This window comes from Oncorhynchus tshawytscha, linkage group LG01 (assembly GCF_018296145.1).
Source record: "Oncorhynchus tshawytscha isolate Ot180627B linkage group LG01, Otsh_v2.0, whole genome shotgun sequence".
Classification (NCBI taxonomy): Eukaryota; Metazoa; Chordata; class Actinopteri; order Salmoniformes; family Salmonidae; genus Oncorhynchus; species Oncorhynchus tshawytscha.
In genome coordinates, this window is record NC_056429.1 from 80049945 (window position 1) to 80070396 (window position 20452).

General features: G+C 42.9%; 1 protein-coding gene across 1 annotated transcript in view; it reads left to right on the forward strand.

The window, feature by feature from the left end:
• LOC112257703 (ectonucleotide pyrophosphatase/phosphodiesterase family member 7-like) overlaps nt 1-18572 on the forward strand; it is a 24591-nt gene extending 6019 nt beyond the window's left edge. The window contains exons 2-6 of the mRNA XM_024431488.2: nt 11259-11404; nt 11565-12197; nt 12414-12657; nt 17209-17326; nt 17472-18572. Of these exons, the coding sequence (XP_024287256.1) occupies nt 11259-11404; nt 11565-12197; nt 12414-12657; nt 17209-17326; nt 17472-17532 (1202 nt within the window). The 3' untranslated portion in view covers nt 17533-18572. The remainder of the gene's footprint in view (nt 1-11258; nt 11405-11564; nt 12198-12413; nt 12658-17208; nt 17327-17471) is intronic.
• Nucleotides 18573-20452: the final 1880 nt, after the last annotated feature.

Below are 20452 nucleotides of genomic sequence, written 5' to 3' on the forward strand. Positions count from 1 at the left end.
CTCATGTCCTGCCCTTTTTTTTTTTTATTTCACCTTTATTTAACCAGGTAGGCTAGTTGAGAAAAGGTTCTCATTTACAACTGCGACCTGGCCAAGATAAAGCAAAGCAGTTTGACAACAACAACACAGAGTTACACATGGAATAAACAAGCGTACAGTCGATAACACTTCCGGCGCCGACAGAGATGGCCGCCTCGCTTCGCGTTCCTAGGAAACTATGCAGTTTTTTGTTTTTTTACGTGTTATTTCTTACACTAGTACCCCAGGTCATCTTAGGTTTCTTTACATACAGCCGAGAAGAACTACTGAATATAAGATCAGCGTCAACTCACCATCAGTACGACCAAGAATATGTTTTTCGCGATGCGGATCCTGTGTTCTGCCTTACAACCAGTGTAACCGAGTGGATCACATGCAGCGACCAAAAAAAAAACGACTCAGAAAAAGAGGGAAACGAAGCGGTCTTCTGGTCAGACTCCGGAGACGGGCACATCGTGCACCACTCCCTAGCATTCTTCTTGCCAATGTCCAGTCTCTTGACAACAAGGTTGATGAAATCCGAGCAAGGGTAGCATTCCAGAGGGACATCAGAGACTGTAACGTTCTTTGCTTCACGGAAACATGGCTAACTGGAGAGACGCAATCCGAAGCGGTGCAGCCAGCGGGTTTCTCCCCAAATCCTTCTGTTCACCTGATTTAGAATTCCTCACAATCAAATGTAGACCGCATTATCTACCAAGAGAATTCTCTTCGATTATAATCACAGCCGTATATATCCCCCCCCAAGCAGACACATCGATGGCTCTGAACGAACTTTATTTAACTCTCTGCAAACTGGAAACGATTTATCCGGAGGCTGCATTCATTGTAGCTGGGGATTTTAACAAGGCTAATCTGAAAACAAGACTCCCTAAATTTTATCAGCATATCGATTGCGCAACCAGGGGTGGAAAGACCCTGGATCATTGTTACTCTAACTTCCGCGATGCATATAAGGCCCTGCCCCCGCCCCCTTTCGGAAAAGCTGACCACGACTCCATTTTGTTGATCCCTGCCTACAGACAGAAACTAAAACAAGAAGCTCCCACGCTGAGGTCTGTCCAACGCTGGTCCGACCAAGCTGACTCCACACTCCAAGACTGCTTCCATCACGTGGACTGGGAGATGTTTCGTATTGCGTCAGACAACAACATTGACGAATACGCTGATACGGTGTGCGAGTTCATTAGAACGTGCGTTGAAGATGTCGTTCCCATAGCAACGATTAAAACATTCCCTAACCAGAAACCGTGGATTGATGGCAGCATTTGTGTGAAACTGAAGGCACGAACCACTGCTTTTAATCAGGGCAAGGTGTCTGGTAACATGACTGAATACAAACAGTGCAGCTATTCCCTCCGCAAGGCTATCAAACAAGCTAAGCGCCAGTACAGAGACAAAGTAGAATCTCAATTCAACGGCTCAGACACAAGAGGTATGTGGCAGGGTCTACAGTCAATCACGGACTACAGGAAGAAACCCAGCCCAGTCACGGACCAGGATGTCTTGCTCCCAGGCAGACTAAATCACTTTTTGCCCGCTTTGAGGACAATACAGTGCCACTGACACGGCCTGCAACGGAAACATGCGGTCTCTCCTTCACTGCAGCCGAAGTGAGTAAGACATTTAAACGTGTTAACCCTCGCAAGGCTGCAGGCCCAGACGGCATCCCCAGCCGCGCCCTCAGAGCATGCGCAGACCAGCTGGCCGGTGTGTTTACGGACATATTCAATCAATCCCTATACCAGTCTGCTGTTCCCACATGCTTCAAGAGGGCCACCATTGTTCCTGTTCCCAAGAAAGCTAAGGTAACTGAGCTAAACGACTACCGCCCCGTAGCACTCACATCCGTCATCATGAAGTGCTTTGAGAGACTAGTCAAGGACCATATCACCTCCACCCTACCTGACACCCTTGACCCACTCCAATTTGCTTACCGCCCAAATAGGTCCACAGACGATGCAATCTCAACCACACTGCACACTGCCCTAACCCATCTGGACAAGAGGAATACCTATGTGAGAATGCTGTTCATCGACTACAGCTCGGCATTCAACACCATAGTACCCTCCAAGCTCGTCATCAAGCTCGAGACCCTGGGTCTCGACCCCGCCCTGTGCAACTGGGTACTGGACTTCCTGACGGGCCGCCCCCAGGTGGTGAGGGTAGGCAACAACATCTCCTCCCCGCTGATCCTCAACACTGGGGCCCCACAAGGGTGCGTTCTGAGCCCTCTCCTGTACTCCCTGTTCACCCACGACTGCGTGGCCATGCACGCCTCCAACTCAATCATCAAGTTTGCGGACGACACAACAGTGGTAGGCTTGATTACCAACAACGACGAGACGGCCTACAGGGAGGAGGTGAGGGCCCTCGGAGTGTGGTGTCAGGAAAATGACCTCACACTCAACGTCAACAAAACTAAGGAGATGATTGTGGACTTCAGGAAACAGCAGAGGGAACACCCCCATCCACATCGATGGAAAAGTAGTGGAGAGGGTAGCAAGTTTTAAGTTCCTCGGCATACACATCACAGACAAACTGAATTGGTCCACTCACACAGACAGCATCGTGAGGAAGGCGCAGCAGCGCCTCTTCAACCTCAGGAGGCTGAAGAAATTCGGCTTGTCACCAAAAGCACTCACAAACTTCTACAGATGCACAATCGAGAGCATCCTGGCGGGCTGTATCACCGCCTGGTATGGCAACTGCACCGCCCTCAACCGTAAGGCTCTCTAGAGGGTAGTGAGGTCTGCACAACGCATCACTGGGGGCAAACTACCTGCCCTCCAGGACACCTACACCACCCGATGCTACAGGAAGGCCATAAAGATCATCAAGGACATCAACCACCCGAGCCACTGCCTGTTCACCCCGCTGCCATCCAGAAGGCGAGGTCAGTACAGGTGCATCAAAGCTGGGACCGAGAGACTGAAAAACAGCTTCTATCTCAAGGCCATCAGACTGTTAAACAGCCACCACTAACATTGAGTGGCTACTGCCAACACACTGTCAATGACACTGACTCTACTCCAGCCACTTTAATCATGGGAATTGATGGGAAATGATGTAAATATATCACTAGCCACTTTAAACAATGCTACCTTATATAATGTTACTTACCCTACATTGTTCATCTCATATGCATACGTTGATACTGTACTCTATATCATCGACTGCATCCTTATGTAATACATGTATCACTAGCCACTTTAACTATGCCACTTGGTTTACATACTTATCTCATATGTATATACTGTACTCGATATCATCTACTGTATCTTGCCTATGCTGCTCTGTACCATCACTCATATATCCTTATGTACATATTCTTTATCCCCTTACACTGTGTATGACAGTAGTTTTTTTTGGAATTGTTAGTTAGATTACTTGCTCGTTATTACTGCATTGTCGGAACTAGAAGCACAAGCATTTCGCTACACTCGCATTAACATCTGCTAACCATGTGTATGTGACAAATAAAATTTGATTTGATTTGATTTGACAATAGAAAAAAATAACATCTATATACAGTGTGTGCAAATGGCGTGAGGAGGTAAGGCAATAAACCGGCCATAGTAGCGAAGTAATTACAATTTAGCAGATTAACACTGGATTGATAGATGAGCAGATGATGATGTGCAAGTAGTGATACTGGTGTGCAAAAGAGCAGAAAAGTATATAAAAACAATATGGGGATGAGGTAGGTAGAATGGGTGGGCTATTTACATATGGACTATGTACAGCTGCAGTGATCGGTCAGCTGCTCAGATAGCTGATGTTTAAAGTTAGTGAGGGAAATGTAAGTCTCCAGCTTCAGCGATTTTTGCAATTCGTTCCAGTCACTGGCAGCAGAGAACTGGAAGGAAAGGCGGCCAAAGGACGTGCTGGCTTTGTGGATTACCAGTGAGATATACCTGCTGGAGCGTGTACTACGGGTGGGTGTTGTTATCGTGACCAGGGAGCTGAGGTAAGGCGGAGCTTTACCTAGCGTAGACATATAGATGACCTGGAGCCAGTGGGTCTGGTGACGAATATGTAGCAAGGGCCAGCCGACTAGAGCATACAGGTCGCAGTGGTGGGTGATATAAGGGGCTTTGTTGATAAAACGGATGGCACTGTGATAGACTGAATCCAGTTTGCTAAGTAATACATTTGATTTGATTTTTGATTTGATTTTGGTAGGATAGTCAGTTTTACTAGGGTAAGTTTGGCGGTGTGAGTGAAGGAGGCTTTGTTGCAAAATAGAAAGCCATTTATAGATCTGATTTTGGATTGGAGATGTTTGATATTAGTCTGGATGGAGAGTTTACAGTCTAGCCAGACACCTAGGTATTTGTAGTTGTCCACATATTCTGGGTCATAACCGTCCAGAGTAGTGATGCTGGTCTGGCGGGCGGGTGCGGGCAGCGAACAGTTGAAAAGCATGCATTTGGTATTACTAAAGTTTTAGAGCAGTTGGAGGCCACGGAAGGAGTGTTGTATGGCATTGAAGCTCGTTTGGACGTTAGTTAACACAGTGTCCAAGAAGGGCCAGATGTACTGTATACAGAATGGTGTCGTCTGCGTAGAGGTGGATCAGGGAATCACCCGCAGCAAGAGCGACATCGTTGATATATACAGAGAAAATAGTCGGCCCCAGAATTGAACCCTGTGGCACCCCCATAGAGTCTGACAGAGGTCCGGACAACAGGCCCTCTGATTTGACACACTGAACTCTGTCTGCGAAGTAGTTGCTGAACCAGGCGAGGCAGTCACTTGAGAAACCAAGGCTATTGAGTCTGCCAATAAGAATGTGGTGATTGACAGAGTCGAAAGCCTTGGCATGGTCGATGAAGACGGCTGCACAGTACTGTCTTTTATCGATGGTGGTTACGATATCGTTTAGTACCTCAAGCGTGGCTGAGGTGCACCCATGACCAGCTCGGAAACCTGATTGCACAGCGGAGAAGGTATGGTGGGATTCAAAATGGTTAGTGATTCTTTCATTGACTTGGCTTTTGAAGACTTTAGAAAGGCAAGGCAGGATGGATATAGGTCTATAACAGTTTGTGTCTAGAGTGTCACCCCCTTTGAAGAGGGGGATGGCCGCGGCAGCTTTCCAATCTTTAGGGATCTTGGACGATATGAAAGAGCGGTTGAACAGGCTAGTAATAGGGGTTGCAACAATTGCGGCAGATCATTTTAGAAAGAGAGGGTCCAGATTGTTTAGCCCAGCTGATTTGTACGGGTCCAGGTTTTGCAGCTCTTTCAGAACATCTGCTATCTGGATTTGGGTGAAGGAGAAGCTGGGGAGGCTCGGGCAAGTAGCTGCGGGGGATGCGGAGCTGTTGGCAAGGGCTGAGGTAGCCAGGAGGAAAGCATGGCCAGCCGTAGAGAAATGCTTATTGAATTTTTCGATTATCATGGATTTATCGGTGGTGACCGTGTTACCTAGCCTCAGTGCAGTGGGCAGCTGGGAGGAGGTGATCTTGTTCTCCATGGACTTTACAGTGTCCCAAAACTTTTTGGAGGCAGAGCTACAGGGTGCAAATTTCTGTTTGAGAAAGCTAGCCTTTGCTTTCCTGGCGGATTGCGTGTATTGGTTCCTGACTTCCCTGAACAGTTGCTTATCACGGGGGCTATTCGATGCTATTGCAGTCCGCCACGGGATGTTTTTGTGCTGGTCAAGGGCAGTCAGGTCTGGAGTGAACCAAGGGCTATATATGTTCTTAGTTCTACATTTTTTGAAAGGGGCATGCTTATTTATGATGGTGAGGAAATTACTTTTAAAGAACGACCAGGCATCCTCGACTGACGGGATGAGGTTAATATCCATCCAGGATACCCGGGCCAGGTTGATTAGAAAGGCCTGCTCGCAGAAGTGTTTTAGGGAGCTTTTGACAGTGATGAGGGGTGGTCGTTTGACCGCGGACCCATAGCGGATGCAGGCAATGAGGCTGTGATTGCTGAGATCCTGATTGAAAACAGCAGAGGTGTATTTGGAGGGCAGGTTGGTCGGAATAATATCTATGAGGGTGCCCATGTTTACGGATTTTGGGTTGTACGTGATGGGTTCCTTGATATTTTGTTTGAGATTGAGGGCATCGTGGTGCCCTGACTTCCTAGTTAATTCAATTTACATGATTAGTTTAATCACGTATTAATAATTACAGAGAATTGATTTGATAAAATAAGTCTTCACCTTTAATGATGCCAAATACACGACACTACCCGTGCTAGATTACGAAATAATTTATAGAAAGGCAGGTAAGGTTGCTCTCGAGAGGTTAATGCTTATTTATAAAACCCTTTTAGGCCTCACTCCCCCCTATCTGACATACCTACTGCAGCCCTCATCCTCCACATACAACACCCGTTCTGCCAGTCACATTCTGATAAAGATCCCCAAAGCATACCATCTCTTGGTCGCTCCTCTTTTCAGTTCGCTGCAGCTAGCGACTGGAACGAGCTACAAAAAACACTCAAACTGGACCGTTTTATCTCCATCTTTTCATTCAAAGACTCAATCATGGACACTCTTACTGAGAGTTGTAGCTGCTTCGACTAATGTATTGTTGTCTCTACCTCCTTGCCCTTTGTGCTGTTGTCTGTGCCCAATAATGTTTGTGCCATGTTTTGTGCTGCTACCATGTTGTACTGCTGCCATGTTCTGTTGCTACCATGTTGTTGTCATGTTGTGTTGCTACCATGCTGTGTTTTCATGTGTTGCTGTCATGCTATGTTGTCATCTCAGGTCTCTCTTTATGTAGTTTTGTGGTGTCTCTCGTCATGATGTGTGTTTGTCCTATATTTTTAATTTTTTACTCCTAGCCCGCAGGAGGCCTTTTGCCTTCTGATAGGCCATCATTGTTAATAAGAATTTGTTCTTAACTGACTTGCCTAGTTAAGTAAAGGTAAAATAAAACATTAACAATTCAAAAGTTACATTACTGATTACAATTTTGTACAGGTAACTAGTAACTAACGGATTACATTTTGAAAGTAACCTACCCAACCCTGGCTATTGCTACACACATGTACAATGTACACATACCGGTAGGATACATACTGTTACACAAATACCACTAATTTACATAACCAACTTCACCCTAATCACATAACACATATTGACATGCTGTCACATATTGCTTGTAAAGAGTGTATCCTGTTTCCAGTGCTGCACGCAAACGCTAACTTTATGAATAGCCTACAATTAGATATAATTCGCCACCTACCACACATTTTCAAACCACATTGCATGAAGTTGTCTCTGCTTTTGACAAACACAACTCTTTGACCACTCATTCTATTTTCCTTACAACATAAGTGCTGTAACTTCAAGTTACCCAAATGGAAAGGCAACCCGGTATCATACAATTCTCTGCTATGAAATTTACTTTCAACACGTGTAGGAATTAAATCATTAGTAAAAGCTGAAAGATTTATGCAATCTGAAAAGAAGCCAGTGTACGAGCTTTTGATGGAAACCGTTCCGAAATTAAAAACAAATCTAAACTTAATACAACAGACACAATGCACATTATAGTCCAACGATGCTTTTACCTTCTTAAAAAAACAAAGGCACACCAGTTCTTAAATACAAATCACGTGCAGTTTTTTTCCCATTCATTCATAAAAAGTCTTTCATCTGTAATTTGAGAAAATAAGGAGAACAATGTTGGCATAACAGTTTAGCTACCATCAAAAATCTACTATCAAAATTGGAAACAATGTTTCATTTTTAAGCTGTGCGGACAGGACGAAATACAACGCTTCAACATGGAGCATGCGCGTGCACCATTGAGACCCGCAAGCAACTTCTTTACAACCCTGGGGTCTAATTCCTTACGTAAACCGTAAGGTGTATTCCTTACGTAAACCGTTTACCATTTCAAATGGAAGCAAACAGAGAAAAACAAGAGTTTCTATTGGACAAATTCAGGTAGGTCACCTCAATGTTTCATTCTGTTTGCTTCCGTTTAAGAAACGTTTTGTAACAGAATCGTTTGATTGAAATCACCCCGAAGAGTATATTCAAACATGGGCTTTGCAATCGCTTGTAACCACTGTCTACAACATTTGATCAACATAGAAGTCCAAAAGTAACTCCCTGATAAACATATTTTGGTCTAAAATAGTCTAGCAACAAGTTTTAACAGATGTTTGACTCATGGATTGTTCTACTACAGGTGACAGCCCTGAATAAAAACACAGGGAAGCATTGTCTATAGCCCAATTAAGACAGTAGCCTGATAGGCCTAGAGCAAAGTTTACCCAAATCACCTAAACATAAACACACAATTATTTTCTAAGGCAAAACCAATTGCTGAATGGCTTCTTATTCAGGTCAAATAGGCCTTGTGGTGATGTGCCTGTGAACTGTTTTCTTCCATCTCTAACCACAAGCAAATTGCTATCTATACTGAGTGTACAAAACATTAAGAACACCTGCTCTTTCCATGACAGAGACTGACCAGGTGGAAGCTATGATCCCTTATTGATGTCACCTGTTAAATCCACTTCAATCAGTGTAGATGAAGGGGAGGAGACAGGTTAAAGACATCCAGCTAACTTGACACAAATCTCAGACGCATTGGAGTCAACATAGGCCAGCATCAATGTTCCCTCTAAGCTGCGCATGGACACGCAGCTTCCCCTCTGAATACTGTGCAGAAGAAACATGAACCTGTGCAGAGAAGCACGAGACTGAAATTCACTCAACTTTCTACAGTTTTCCCCTTTAGTCAACACTGTCAACGTTTCGCTCTACTGTTGGAATTGTGATCAAATCAATGCAATATTAGCCACTTCCGATGTAATATACCGAAACAAAACAAACTATTTTGTATACAAAATCGAACTGTGCAAGAGATTTTCTTGTAGGCAGAGCACATTGGAGTAGGATTCTATTGCATTAAAAGGCATGACTCATGCTTGTACTCTAAATTGGAATAGGATTCTATTGCATTGTCAAGCCCGACTCTGGCTAGTATCCTACACAGACCAGTACTCTACACAGACCAGTGCGCCATAACCAATCAGAGCTGCAGTCGGCCTATTTGCAGATAGTCATTGCCATATATGGATCTGTGCCATTCACTTTGAACTGGACTGTGTTTAGGCTACAGTATGAGCTGTCACAAGTAGATGCGCTTGTTTTGAGATCAAAGTGAGAGCTCCATGTAACCATGTGTGCACATGTGTTCATATTCTTTGCTTAGTTAGTGAGTTATTAGCTCAGTTATAGATCATTTCTAGTCAACAATTGGTGAGTGGTTGCTTCAAACAAGAGCACAAATGTGGACCGTCTTTGAAAAGCAAGTCAGATAAAGAGCTTTTTTATGTCTTAAAGGGGAATTTGTTTTATTCTAAGGCAGTCTTGAATAAGCTAAGTAGCCAATAGGCAGAACATACTTTGTCTGCTTTTCTGTAATAATGGTATGGGAATAACAATTAATTTTATTTTGTAAAGTGGTTTCTTGCATCAGACACAACATTTTCAGTCACCTCCTTGACGGAAGGACAAGTGGATTAACAGCTTAATTTCAATCCCTGCAGGTTTTTTTTTCAAAAGTCTCATGGAATGTTAGTGTTGAACACCACACATGGGCTGCTACTGTAGGCTGAATGATAGAACAGATATTTCCATGTTAAAATGTTATGTGATGCGTTTTTCTCCATTGTTTTTTATGGTAGGCCACTCTGGTAGGCCTACATTATGATCAAATAGCCACAGTAGCCTACTTGTAACTTAAAGGGGGTAGCCTCAGTGTTCACAGTAAAAAGGGCCGGATGTTGCAGAAAATGTTATTAATTTTCAAGTTTGAGCTCAGCATACCTGAAATGTTCTTTGTGCCAAAAACACATTTTAGGGAATATTGGCCAGCTTCCCTGTGGAACGCTTTCGACACCTTGTAGAGTCAAAATCAAATCAAATCAAATTTATTTATATAGCCCTTCGTACATCAGCTGATATCTCAAAGTGCTGTACAGAAACCCAACCTAAAACACCAAACAGCAAGCAATGCAGGTGTAGAAGCACGGTGGCTAGGAAAAACTCCCTAGAAAGGCCAAAACCTAGGAAGAAACCTAGAGAGGAACCAGGCTATGTGGGGTGGCCAGTCCTCTTCTGGCTGTGCCGGGTGGAGATTATAACAGAACATGGCCAAGATGTTCAAATGTTCATAAATGACCAGCATGGTCGTATAATAATAAGGCAGAACAGTTGAAACTGGAGCAGCAGCACGGTCAGATGGACTGGGGACAGCAATGAGTCATCATGTCAGGTAGTCCTGGGGCATGGTCCTAGGGCTCAGGTCCTCTGAGAGAGAGAAAGAAAGAGAGAATTAGAGAGAGCATATGTGGGGTGGCCAGTCCTCTTCTGGCTGTGCCGGGTGGAGATTTTAACAGAACATGGCCAAGATGTTCAAATGTTCATAAATGACCAGCATGGTCGAATAATAATAATGCAGAACAGTTGAAACTGAGCAGCAGCACGGCCAGGTGGACTGGGGACAGCAAGGAGTCATCATGTCAGGTAGTCCTGGGGCATGGTCCTAGGGCTCAGGTCCACTGAGAGAGAGAAAGAAAGAGAGAAGGAGAGAATTAGAGAACGCACACTTGGATTCACACAGGACACCGAATAGGACAGGAGAAGTACTCCAGATATAAACCCTAGCCCCTGACACACTGCAGCATAAATACTGGAGGCTGAGACAAGAGGGGTCAGGAGACACTGTGGCCCCATCCGAGGACACCCCCGGACAGGGCCAAACAGGAAGGATATAACCCCACCCACTTTGCCAAAGCACAGCCCCCACACCACTAGAGGGATATCTTCAACCACCAACTTACCATCCTGAGACAAGTCCATGCCCCAAAGAATTTAGGCTGTTCTGAGGGCAAAAGGGGTGGATCTCAATATTAGGAAGATGTTCCTAATGTTTGGTATATTCAGTGTAAAATATCGCTAAAGCAAGTTAAGATTCTGTTTTTAAGACATTATAATATAACAAACGCCAGAGTCTGATTACTATTAGGCTATAATTTACTTTGTGACAGACACCATTCTGCAACCCATCTGGCTCCAGAAGAGATGAATGAGTGTCCATGGTCCTGTTGGCCTATTATAAGCCAACAAGACAATGGAGGTCTATCAACACCACATTCACAGCCCCACTTATAAGGTCTCTAACCATGGGACTGCTTCCTGCTTGTTGCTTGTCTCTGTTCCTCAGGTCGGTACATAGAAAACCATGGAGTGATCCACAATATTTGGTTCAACACTACGACCCAGGAGAAGAAACAGTACTACATGACCCAGTTTGTGGATTCCTACTGGGACAACGGGAGTCTGCCCATCTGGATAACAGCGCAGAGACAAGTGGGTGCAACAGACACAAACACACAAATCATCTCTGTCATACCTTTCTTAATTCCTTCTACGTCCCTTGGTGGGTCTGAAGCTACTGTATAATTGTAATGTATTACAGCTCCGTTATAAATAAGGTTAGAATCATTTTCACCCTTCCTCTGCCATGCAGGGTCTGAAGGCAGGCTCCCTCCACTTCCCCGGCACGGCCGCCACCTACAAAGGTGAGAGAGTAAAGGTCAGCCAGGTGGAACCTCGTTTCTATGAGCACAACAATGAGACGGACTGGAGGATCAATATCGACAAGGTGATTGGTCAGTGGTTCTCCAAGGAGGACCTAGACTTTGTGTCTTTGTACTTCGGTGAACCAGATGGAACGGGACACAAGTATGGACCAGAATCCCCGGAGCGCCAGGAGATGGTCCAACAAGTGGACCGGACCGTGGGATACATCCGCGATACCACCCGGAATCACGGCCTCTCTGATCGGCTCAACATCATTATCACTGCTGATCACGGAATGACCACTGTGCTCCGGAATGGCCTGGTCGACGAGATCATCCTGTCCGAGATTCCCGGATTTGACTTCCGGGATATCAAGTTCCAACTGGTGGATTATGGACCAACAGGAATGCTTCTTCCCAGAGAGGGAATGCTGGAGAAGGTGTACCAGGCCCTGAAAGGGGGCCACCCTCACCTGCATGTGTATAAGAAGGAGGACATGCCTGGTAGGCTTCACTATAGTAACCACCCTCGCCTCCTGCCCCTGATTCTCTTCGCTGATCAAGGATATGTCATCAATGGCGTGAGTGTGCCGAAACAGTGTCCTAACATTACTATATTGTTGTTCTTTATACACGCTACTCAGGAGACGGGCATAATTTTTCCTGATCAGGTCATGTGGTCAGAACAAACTCTCTTCATACTGTCTTGATGGCATGCATTGAAGTTCTGTTACCAAAAACCATTGCAATCTCTGCACTAAAACCCTATAAGCACTCTTTCATTATCATCTGTACAGTTTTTCCCAGTCCAGTTCAACAAGGGAGAGCACGGCTATGATAACCAGATGATGGACATGAAGCCGTTCTTCAGAGCTGCGGGGCCTGACTTCCAGAAGAACCTGGCTGTGGGACCCTTTGAGACGGTCAACGTGTACCCGCTGATGTGCCACCTTCTGGGCATTAAACCGGAGGTCAACGATGGGTCCCTGGAGGTCACTCGCCAGATGCTGGTTCCCAAGAAGGACCAGGGATCCTATGAGAGTAAGCCTTTACGTTTATAATTTATTGACAGAACATTTATGTGCAGAACAACATAGGATATTCAAAATGTGAATGCTGCTTGGACAGAATTAGAAACTTTTCCTATTCCCCATTAAGTAGGTTTACCAATGGAATTACATTAGTATTTTGTACTTTTGGCTTCATAATAGAGAAACATGTTTTGATCACATGAAAGTGAGCTTTTATTTGTCATCAACTGTTAACAGGTTAGTAATCAATATTCAACAACAAAAAGCTTAAATGTTGAGGAAATGAATTTAAGCTTGACCAAGGACAGAATCATAAGCTGTCTTTTTCTTACACCCCATTGCTCAAGTTTACCCAGAGAATTATATGACCCTTATCTCACGTTGTTGAACCTTTGCCTTTATAGAGAAACACGTTTTGAATACATCAGGACATCAGTAAGATCTACCAAAATGCCTATCCCATGATAACAATCTTTCCAATGCTAGTTCTAAAACCTTGAACCCGTGCAGATGTATCTGATAAACTATACAACATTCTGATAATAAACGTTGCAGATACATATCTTGTTTTATGCCTTGATATGAGAATGTAATCTAACAGGATGATCGCCATGTGATTGTGTCCTACACAGCAAATTCCCCAGTGTTAAATGAACACTAAAGTGTGGACCCATATAGACACTATTGAATTAGCACACTGCTTTATGCAAAGCTTTTTTGCATATTTCCCAGAGTGCGTTGGTTTTCATGAGAATTATAGAGTTACCACATGACTGAATTTGTTAGTGACAGAGACATCCTTGTTGCATACATCCAATTTAGTCCTATGTACTTTACCAAGTGAGATTCTGAGTGAATATGTTATAATTTAAGGTCCCGAACAGACATTTTGATTCCCATCTAAAATAGGCTTTTGAGTGGCATAATATCATAATATTTTTGGGGGATAGAAATGCTCAAAGTTAAATTTAAAAAAATGTTTCTATCATGGCTTTCCTTCGAACTACCAGGAAGTTTGAAAAGACAGACTGAGTGGGCGGGGAACTTATATTCATGAGCTCACCTTGACTGACAGTTATTTGACTGATAGCTCAACAAACTTGGATGCAGTGAGCAGTGTTGCACTAAAATCATCTCAAGCTAATTTGGTGATACACAAACCAACTCAAACAACATTTAAATTGCATCACTAACCAGGTTTCCATCCTACCTTTTTCTCACCAATTGGTAGTTACAGTCTTGTCCCATCGCTGCCTGTACGGACTTAGGAGATGCAAAGGTCGAGAGCCATGTGTCCTCTGAAACACACGCCGCACTGCTTGCTTAACCCAGAAGCCAGCCACACCAATGTGTCAGAGGAAACACCGTACAACTGGTGCCCGTAGTCAGCGTGCATGCACCCGGCCCACAACAAGGAGTCGCAGAGGGCGATGGAACAAAGACATCCCAGCCTGCCAAATCCTCCCCTGACCCAGACGATACTGGGTCAATTGTACGCTGCCTCATGGGTCTCCCGGTCATGGCCGGCTGCGACACAGCCTGGGATCAAACCTGGGTCTGTAGTGACACCTCTAGCACTGCAATGCAGTGCCTTTGACCATTGTGCCATTCCGCAGGCCCTCCATACAACCTTTTTATGCAAGTAAAGTACATGTTAAATAAAAAAATGTCATGACAGGCATCAAAACAAATCAAAGTGTATTTGTCACGTGCTCCTAATACAACAGGTGTAGACCTTACAGTGAAATGCTTACTTACAGGCTCTAAGCTATAGTGCAAAAAAGGTATTAGTTGAAGAATAGGTAAGTAAAGAAATAAAAACAACAGTGAAAAACAGTAGTGAGGCTATACAGTGGCGAGGCTATTAAAGTATCGAGGCCACATACAGACCCTGTTTAGTCAGGCTGATTGAGGTAGTACGTACTAGATATGGTTAAAGTGACTATGCATATACATGTATGATGAACAGAGAGTAGCAGTAGTGTAAACTGGTTGGTGGGTGGTGGGTGGCGGGACACAATGCAGATATCCCGGTTAGCCAATTCGCGGGAGCACTAGTTGGTCGGGAACAATGGAGTGACTATGCATATGTGATAAACTTGATGGAAACAGCAAATTTTTCGGGCAAAATTTCCAAATCAGGACAAAATAAAACACGCTTGACAAGGTGGGAACATTTTGTGTCTGTAAAATTAAATATGCAAGAAACTATGTAGGAAACCCTTTTATGAGCAAATATTGATATAATAACCCTCATATCAAAGTGAACTTGGAGTCACCCGATGACATGCTGTGTGGACATGTTGTGTGGTCCACTACGACTTGTCGGGGAAGCATGCAGTTTACAGATTAAATCAATTATGATGAACTTCATAGGGTGGTGAAAGTGCAAGGTGATGAGCTTGATGCTCCTTTCTAATAAATATCGAGGGTCTTATTCAGGTGACCTGATCATTGATGCTTGGCTGCTGTTTGACAAATGAAAAATGTATCTTGCTCTTTTGTCCACAGTAATCTTATCACGTAGGCTATATGTGCACTCTAGCCAACAGCATGCAGATGTATCTGTATCTAGAGTGCATGTGCCAATGCAGAAGTGTGCACACTTGCTATATAATGCTTTTTTTTTGTTGAGAAAACCATCATTGGAGTTGAAAATGTGATATTTTTATGTATCTCCACCATCTGTGCTCTGTTGGCTAGAGTGCACATAGCAATACCATGGAAACACTTGCTATAAAATGCAACATGCGATTTATTCGGTACATGAGAATTTAAAAAACGAATAATAAATAAGAGTTTTTGTATGAGAACACAGTCTTGAAAAATCTGTGTCTTCACACGCCATGATGAAGTTGCGCACCTGCTAAAATTGGTTTCCTATTGAACATACTTCTTTCTGAAAGATATATTATAGTTTGATTACATTTTAAGGTGTCTGAGGAGTTAATACAAACTTATTTTGACTTGTTGAAACAAAGTTTAGGGGTAGATTTTTGGATTCCTTTCTCTGCAAGTTGAATGACTGGATTACTCCAATCAATGGTGCCAACTATACAGACTTTTTGGTAAAATAAAAGGATTTTATCTTAAAAAATGACACTACACGTTATCTCTGGGATGTGTTAACATGACAACTACTTCAGAGTTTTTCAACGACCCCCCCTCCCCCTTTTGTTCCATGCTGGCTGAAGACCTAGCTAGCCACTAACTAGCTAACACCAGGCACAAATGAATAGTGCCATAGATGAATAGCATAAACTTTTAGTTATATTTGTTGACACCCCACAGTCAAGTTTTGGCACCAGTAGAGTAGCTATTTAGCTATATTAACCACGCCCCTCCGCATACGCACCTTCTCCAATGTTGGTTACAAGGCCATACTTATTTACACTAGGTAAGAAAATATCATGTTGCTTTTGGTGTAATACAATTAGGGTGATGTCAAAAACATGATTTTGACCGTTCATGACCTTTAAAAAGACCCTGCTGCTTGGTCAACCCAGAAGGAAACCAATTAAAAACCCAGTTAATGGTTAAATTATTAAATTACCCCATGTTTTGGTCATCTGAACAACCCAACATGTTGGGTTATTCACACAAGCTGTCACATTATGCTGGCTTGCAAAGTGATGTGTAATTCCTATTGAAATCAAGCCATATTGGGGATATCCAACCTTCAGAATTTTTTATCACCCACAACCGCATTCAGAATGAACCCCAGGGTTGGGAAAACTGTCATTTGAGAGTACCTAAAGCATATATACTGGAACAATCTTTTCAGTAAAGGGTGAATTAAATAAAAGTAACATATTGGATAAGTTAAGAAAATGTATGTCATTTATATTTGAGAAGCATAAGATTGATTGATTGATTGATGTAAATGAAAAAACATAGACATTGAAACAGATAATTAATAAAAACAACCTGCGATCAAGCATTTTGTGAAGTCTGATAATAATGAGCTTGGTTTTGGTTAAAGCTCTGGTTGTTAACACCAAATCAGGGGTTATTTTACACCAAAGAGTGTTAGTTCAACATTTACAGAATTCATTGTTATGTTTTAGAGCACAGGCCCTCAAAATGAGGCCTTATGAAATATGTATTGTGTTTAATAATACAATTTGAATGAAAACATTCTCTTGGGATCTCACTTGGTGAAGTCCACAGGATTGAAAATGGTTGAATGCAAGAACCATGTCTCTGTCACTAACAAATATAATCATGGGTGGTAACTCTAAAAATTCTCTCAAAAGTCAAGGCACTCTGGGAAATAAAGCTTTACACCATGGAGTGTGTTCACTTTTCAGTGTCTATACATACGGGTTCACAATTTCAGTGATCATTTAACACTGAGAATTTGCTATGTATCAACAAACAGATTATAGCACAACTTGTCATAAAGACTCTGAAATTACAAAAGGTTAAAGTTTGTGTTTGTGTGCGTGTGGGCAGGCGTGCGTGCGCACGTGTGTCCAGTGGTACACACTGCATTCAATCCTGCTTCTCCTGGCAGTACACTGCACTATGATAGTCTAACTTATTTGTAAATGTTTTCCAGACAGGGACATCCAGTGGGAAGTCTTCATCGGCCTGACATCGGTCGCTGGTATATTAGCTCTGGTGTTTGTTGTCACCACAGCTCATGCCATGTTGAAAAGGACTCACATGGACAGGAGGTAGGCTACATTTGAAAGTCCTTCTCAGAGGACAATACTTTTTAATTCTATTCTATTCTATTGTAATCTGTCTCAGCAACATCTTTACATGACTACCACACGTCTGTAGTACTGACTACTACCTTGCCCTCACTTTCTGTTACAGATCTGAAGTCACCCACGAGGATCTCAATGAAAAAGAGTCCGATAAACAAACCTCCTTTTGAAAACCATTACCTTTGTGGGAAGTCATTTGTTTAACAAGTTATTGGGCTTCTGTGTGATCTGAGTACTAATATCCTAGTTTAACCAAACAGAATGTTGTTTTTATACCAATGCAATATAAATCTGTATCAGTGTATCAGGAAGGCCAACACCCTAACTCTAGCTCTAACCCTGGCTTCATGTCCACACCCGGTTCAACCCTACAATATGTTTCAAAACCAATAACAAGCTTATTGATTATGCTGCACTCGTTATGTCTAGGGGTCTAAGGCCTACATGGTCTGTAACCTGATTTTTATGTGTGCATAAATGTGAGAGGTATGTGTATACGACCAGGTGTCGGATGCATGTACCCAGAAGATAGCAACCTTAACTTGGAGCTATACAGTAGAGCTATGCAAACACCACAATCGAGTTCCTTTGAACACTGAGTTAAATGGGGAACACTGCAGCATATTTAAATATTTAACACTTTCAAAAGTGTTATTTTAACACCAGTACAGTGGACTCATCTGTTCACTGAAAATAGTATGTTTTACACTTTCAGAGTTAAAGGTATACCATTGATTGTACTGTGCAGCTGCCCAATCAGATTATTGTTATTTCTAAATGGTGACCAAAATACATACAGTACTGTATATACAAAAATAATCCAAAGGCCACATTGCCACCAAGAAAAAAACCTATAGCCTCCCAAGTCTACAAGCTTACACACTAATCTCCCCTACAAAGGCAAAATGCAGTAACTACCCTTTTGGTCAAAATTAATTTAAGACTGAAATCAGGCTCTGTAGCATCTGTATTTTATTCTTGTGACAATGTGTCCTGGTTCAATTTTGTTCAGTCAGAAAAAATGGAATGTGAAATTTGCAGTAACTACAAAATACAAGTAGAAACCAAGGCAAACAGCAGTAACGGAAGTTACTGCACTTTGGCTTAGTTCCAGCATGTTTTGACTGCAGTAACAACACTACCGTTCAAAAGTTTGGGGTCACTAAGAAATGTCCTTTTTTTTAAAAGAAAAGCTATTTTTTGTCCATTAAAATAACATCAAATTGATCAGAAATACAGATTAGACATTGTTAATGTTGTAAATGAGTATTGTAGCTGGAAACGGCAGATTTTTTTTTTTTTTGGGGGGGGTGGGGGGAGATATCTACATCGGTGTACAGAGGCCCATTATCAGCAACCATCACTTCTGTGTTCCAATGGCACGTTGTGTTAGCTAATCCAAGTTTATAATTTTAAAAGGCTAATTGATCATTAGAAAACTCTTTTGCAAATATGTTGGCACAGCTGAAAACTGTTGTTCTGATTGAAGAAGCAATAAACTGTCCGCCTTTAGACTAATTGAGTATCTGGAGCATCAGCATTTGTGGGTTCGATTACAGGCTCAAAATGGCCAGAAACAAAGACCTTTCTTCTAAAACTCGTCAGTCTATTCTTGTTATGAGAAATGAAGGCTATTCCATGTGAGAAATTGCCAAGAAACTGAAGATCTCGTACAACTCTGTGTACTACTCCTGTCATAGAACAGCGCAAACTGGCCCTAACCAGAATGGAAAGAGGAGTGGGAGGCCCCGGTGCACAACTGAGCAAGAGGACAAGTACATTAGTGTCTAGTTTGAGAAATGTTTTATTTGTATTTTTTAAACATGTTCTTTTTTTCACTTCACCAATTTGGACTATGTTGTGTATGTTCATTAGATGAAATCCAAATACAAATCTATTTAAATTACAGGTTGTAAATGCAACAAAATAGGAAAAACACCAAGGGGGGTGAATACTTTTATAAGGCACTGTATATATACACATTTTTCCAAACGTATTAATAATAAACTTAAATATCACATTTACATAAGTATTCAGATCCTTTACTCAGTACTTTGTTGAAGCACCTTTGGCACCCGAATCATATTGGGTATGGCGCTACAAACTTTGCACACCTGTATTTGTGGAGTTTCTCCCATTTCTTTTCCGCGTGTCCTCTCAAACTCTGTCAGGTTGGATGGGGAGCGTTGCTGCACAGCTATTTATAGGTCATGTCCGAGCTCTGGCTGGGCCACTCAAGGGCATTCAGAGACATGTCCCGAAGCCACTCCTGCATTGTATTGGCTGTGTGCTTAGGGGCATTGTCCTGTTGGAAGGTGAACCTTCACTCTGGAGCAGGTTTTCATCAAGAATCTCTCAGTATTTTGCTCCGTTCATCGTTGCCTCGATCCTGACTAATCTACCAGTCCCTGCGGCTGAAAAACATCCCCACAGCACGTTGCTTCCACCACCATGCTTCACCGTAGGGATGGTGCCAGGTTTCCTCCAGACGTGACGCTTGGCATTCAGGCCAAATAGTTAATTCTTTGCTTCATCAGACCAGAAAATCTTGTTTCTCATGGCCTGAGAATCCTTTAGGTGCCTTTTGGCAAACTCCAAGCGGGCAGTCATGTGCCTTATTACTGAGGAGTGGCTTCCGTTCTGGCCACTCAACCATAAAGGCCTGATTGGTGGAGTGCTGCAGAGATGGTTGTCCATCTGGAAGGTTCTCCCATCTCCACAGAGGAACTCTGGAGCTCTAAGGCCCTTCTCCCCCGATTAGTCAGTTTGACCAGCTCTAGGAGGAGTCTTGGTGGTTTCCAACTTCTTCCATTTAAGAATGATGGAGGTCACTGTGTTTTGGGGACCTTCAATGCTGCAGAAATGTTTTGGTACCCTTTCCCAGATCTGTGCCCTGCAGCTCTACGGACAATTCCTTTGACCTCGTACCTTGGTTTTTGGTCTGACATGCATTGTCAACTGTGCAACCTTATAAAGACAGGTGTGTGCCTTTCCAAATCATGTCCAATCAATTGAATTTACCACAGGTGAACTCCGATCAAGTTGTAGAAACATCTCAAGGGATGATCAAGCTCAATTTCGAGCCTCATA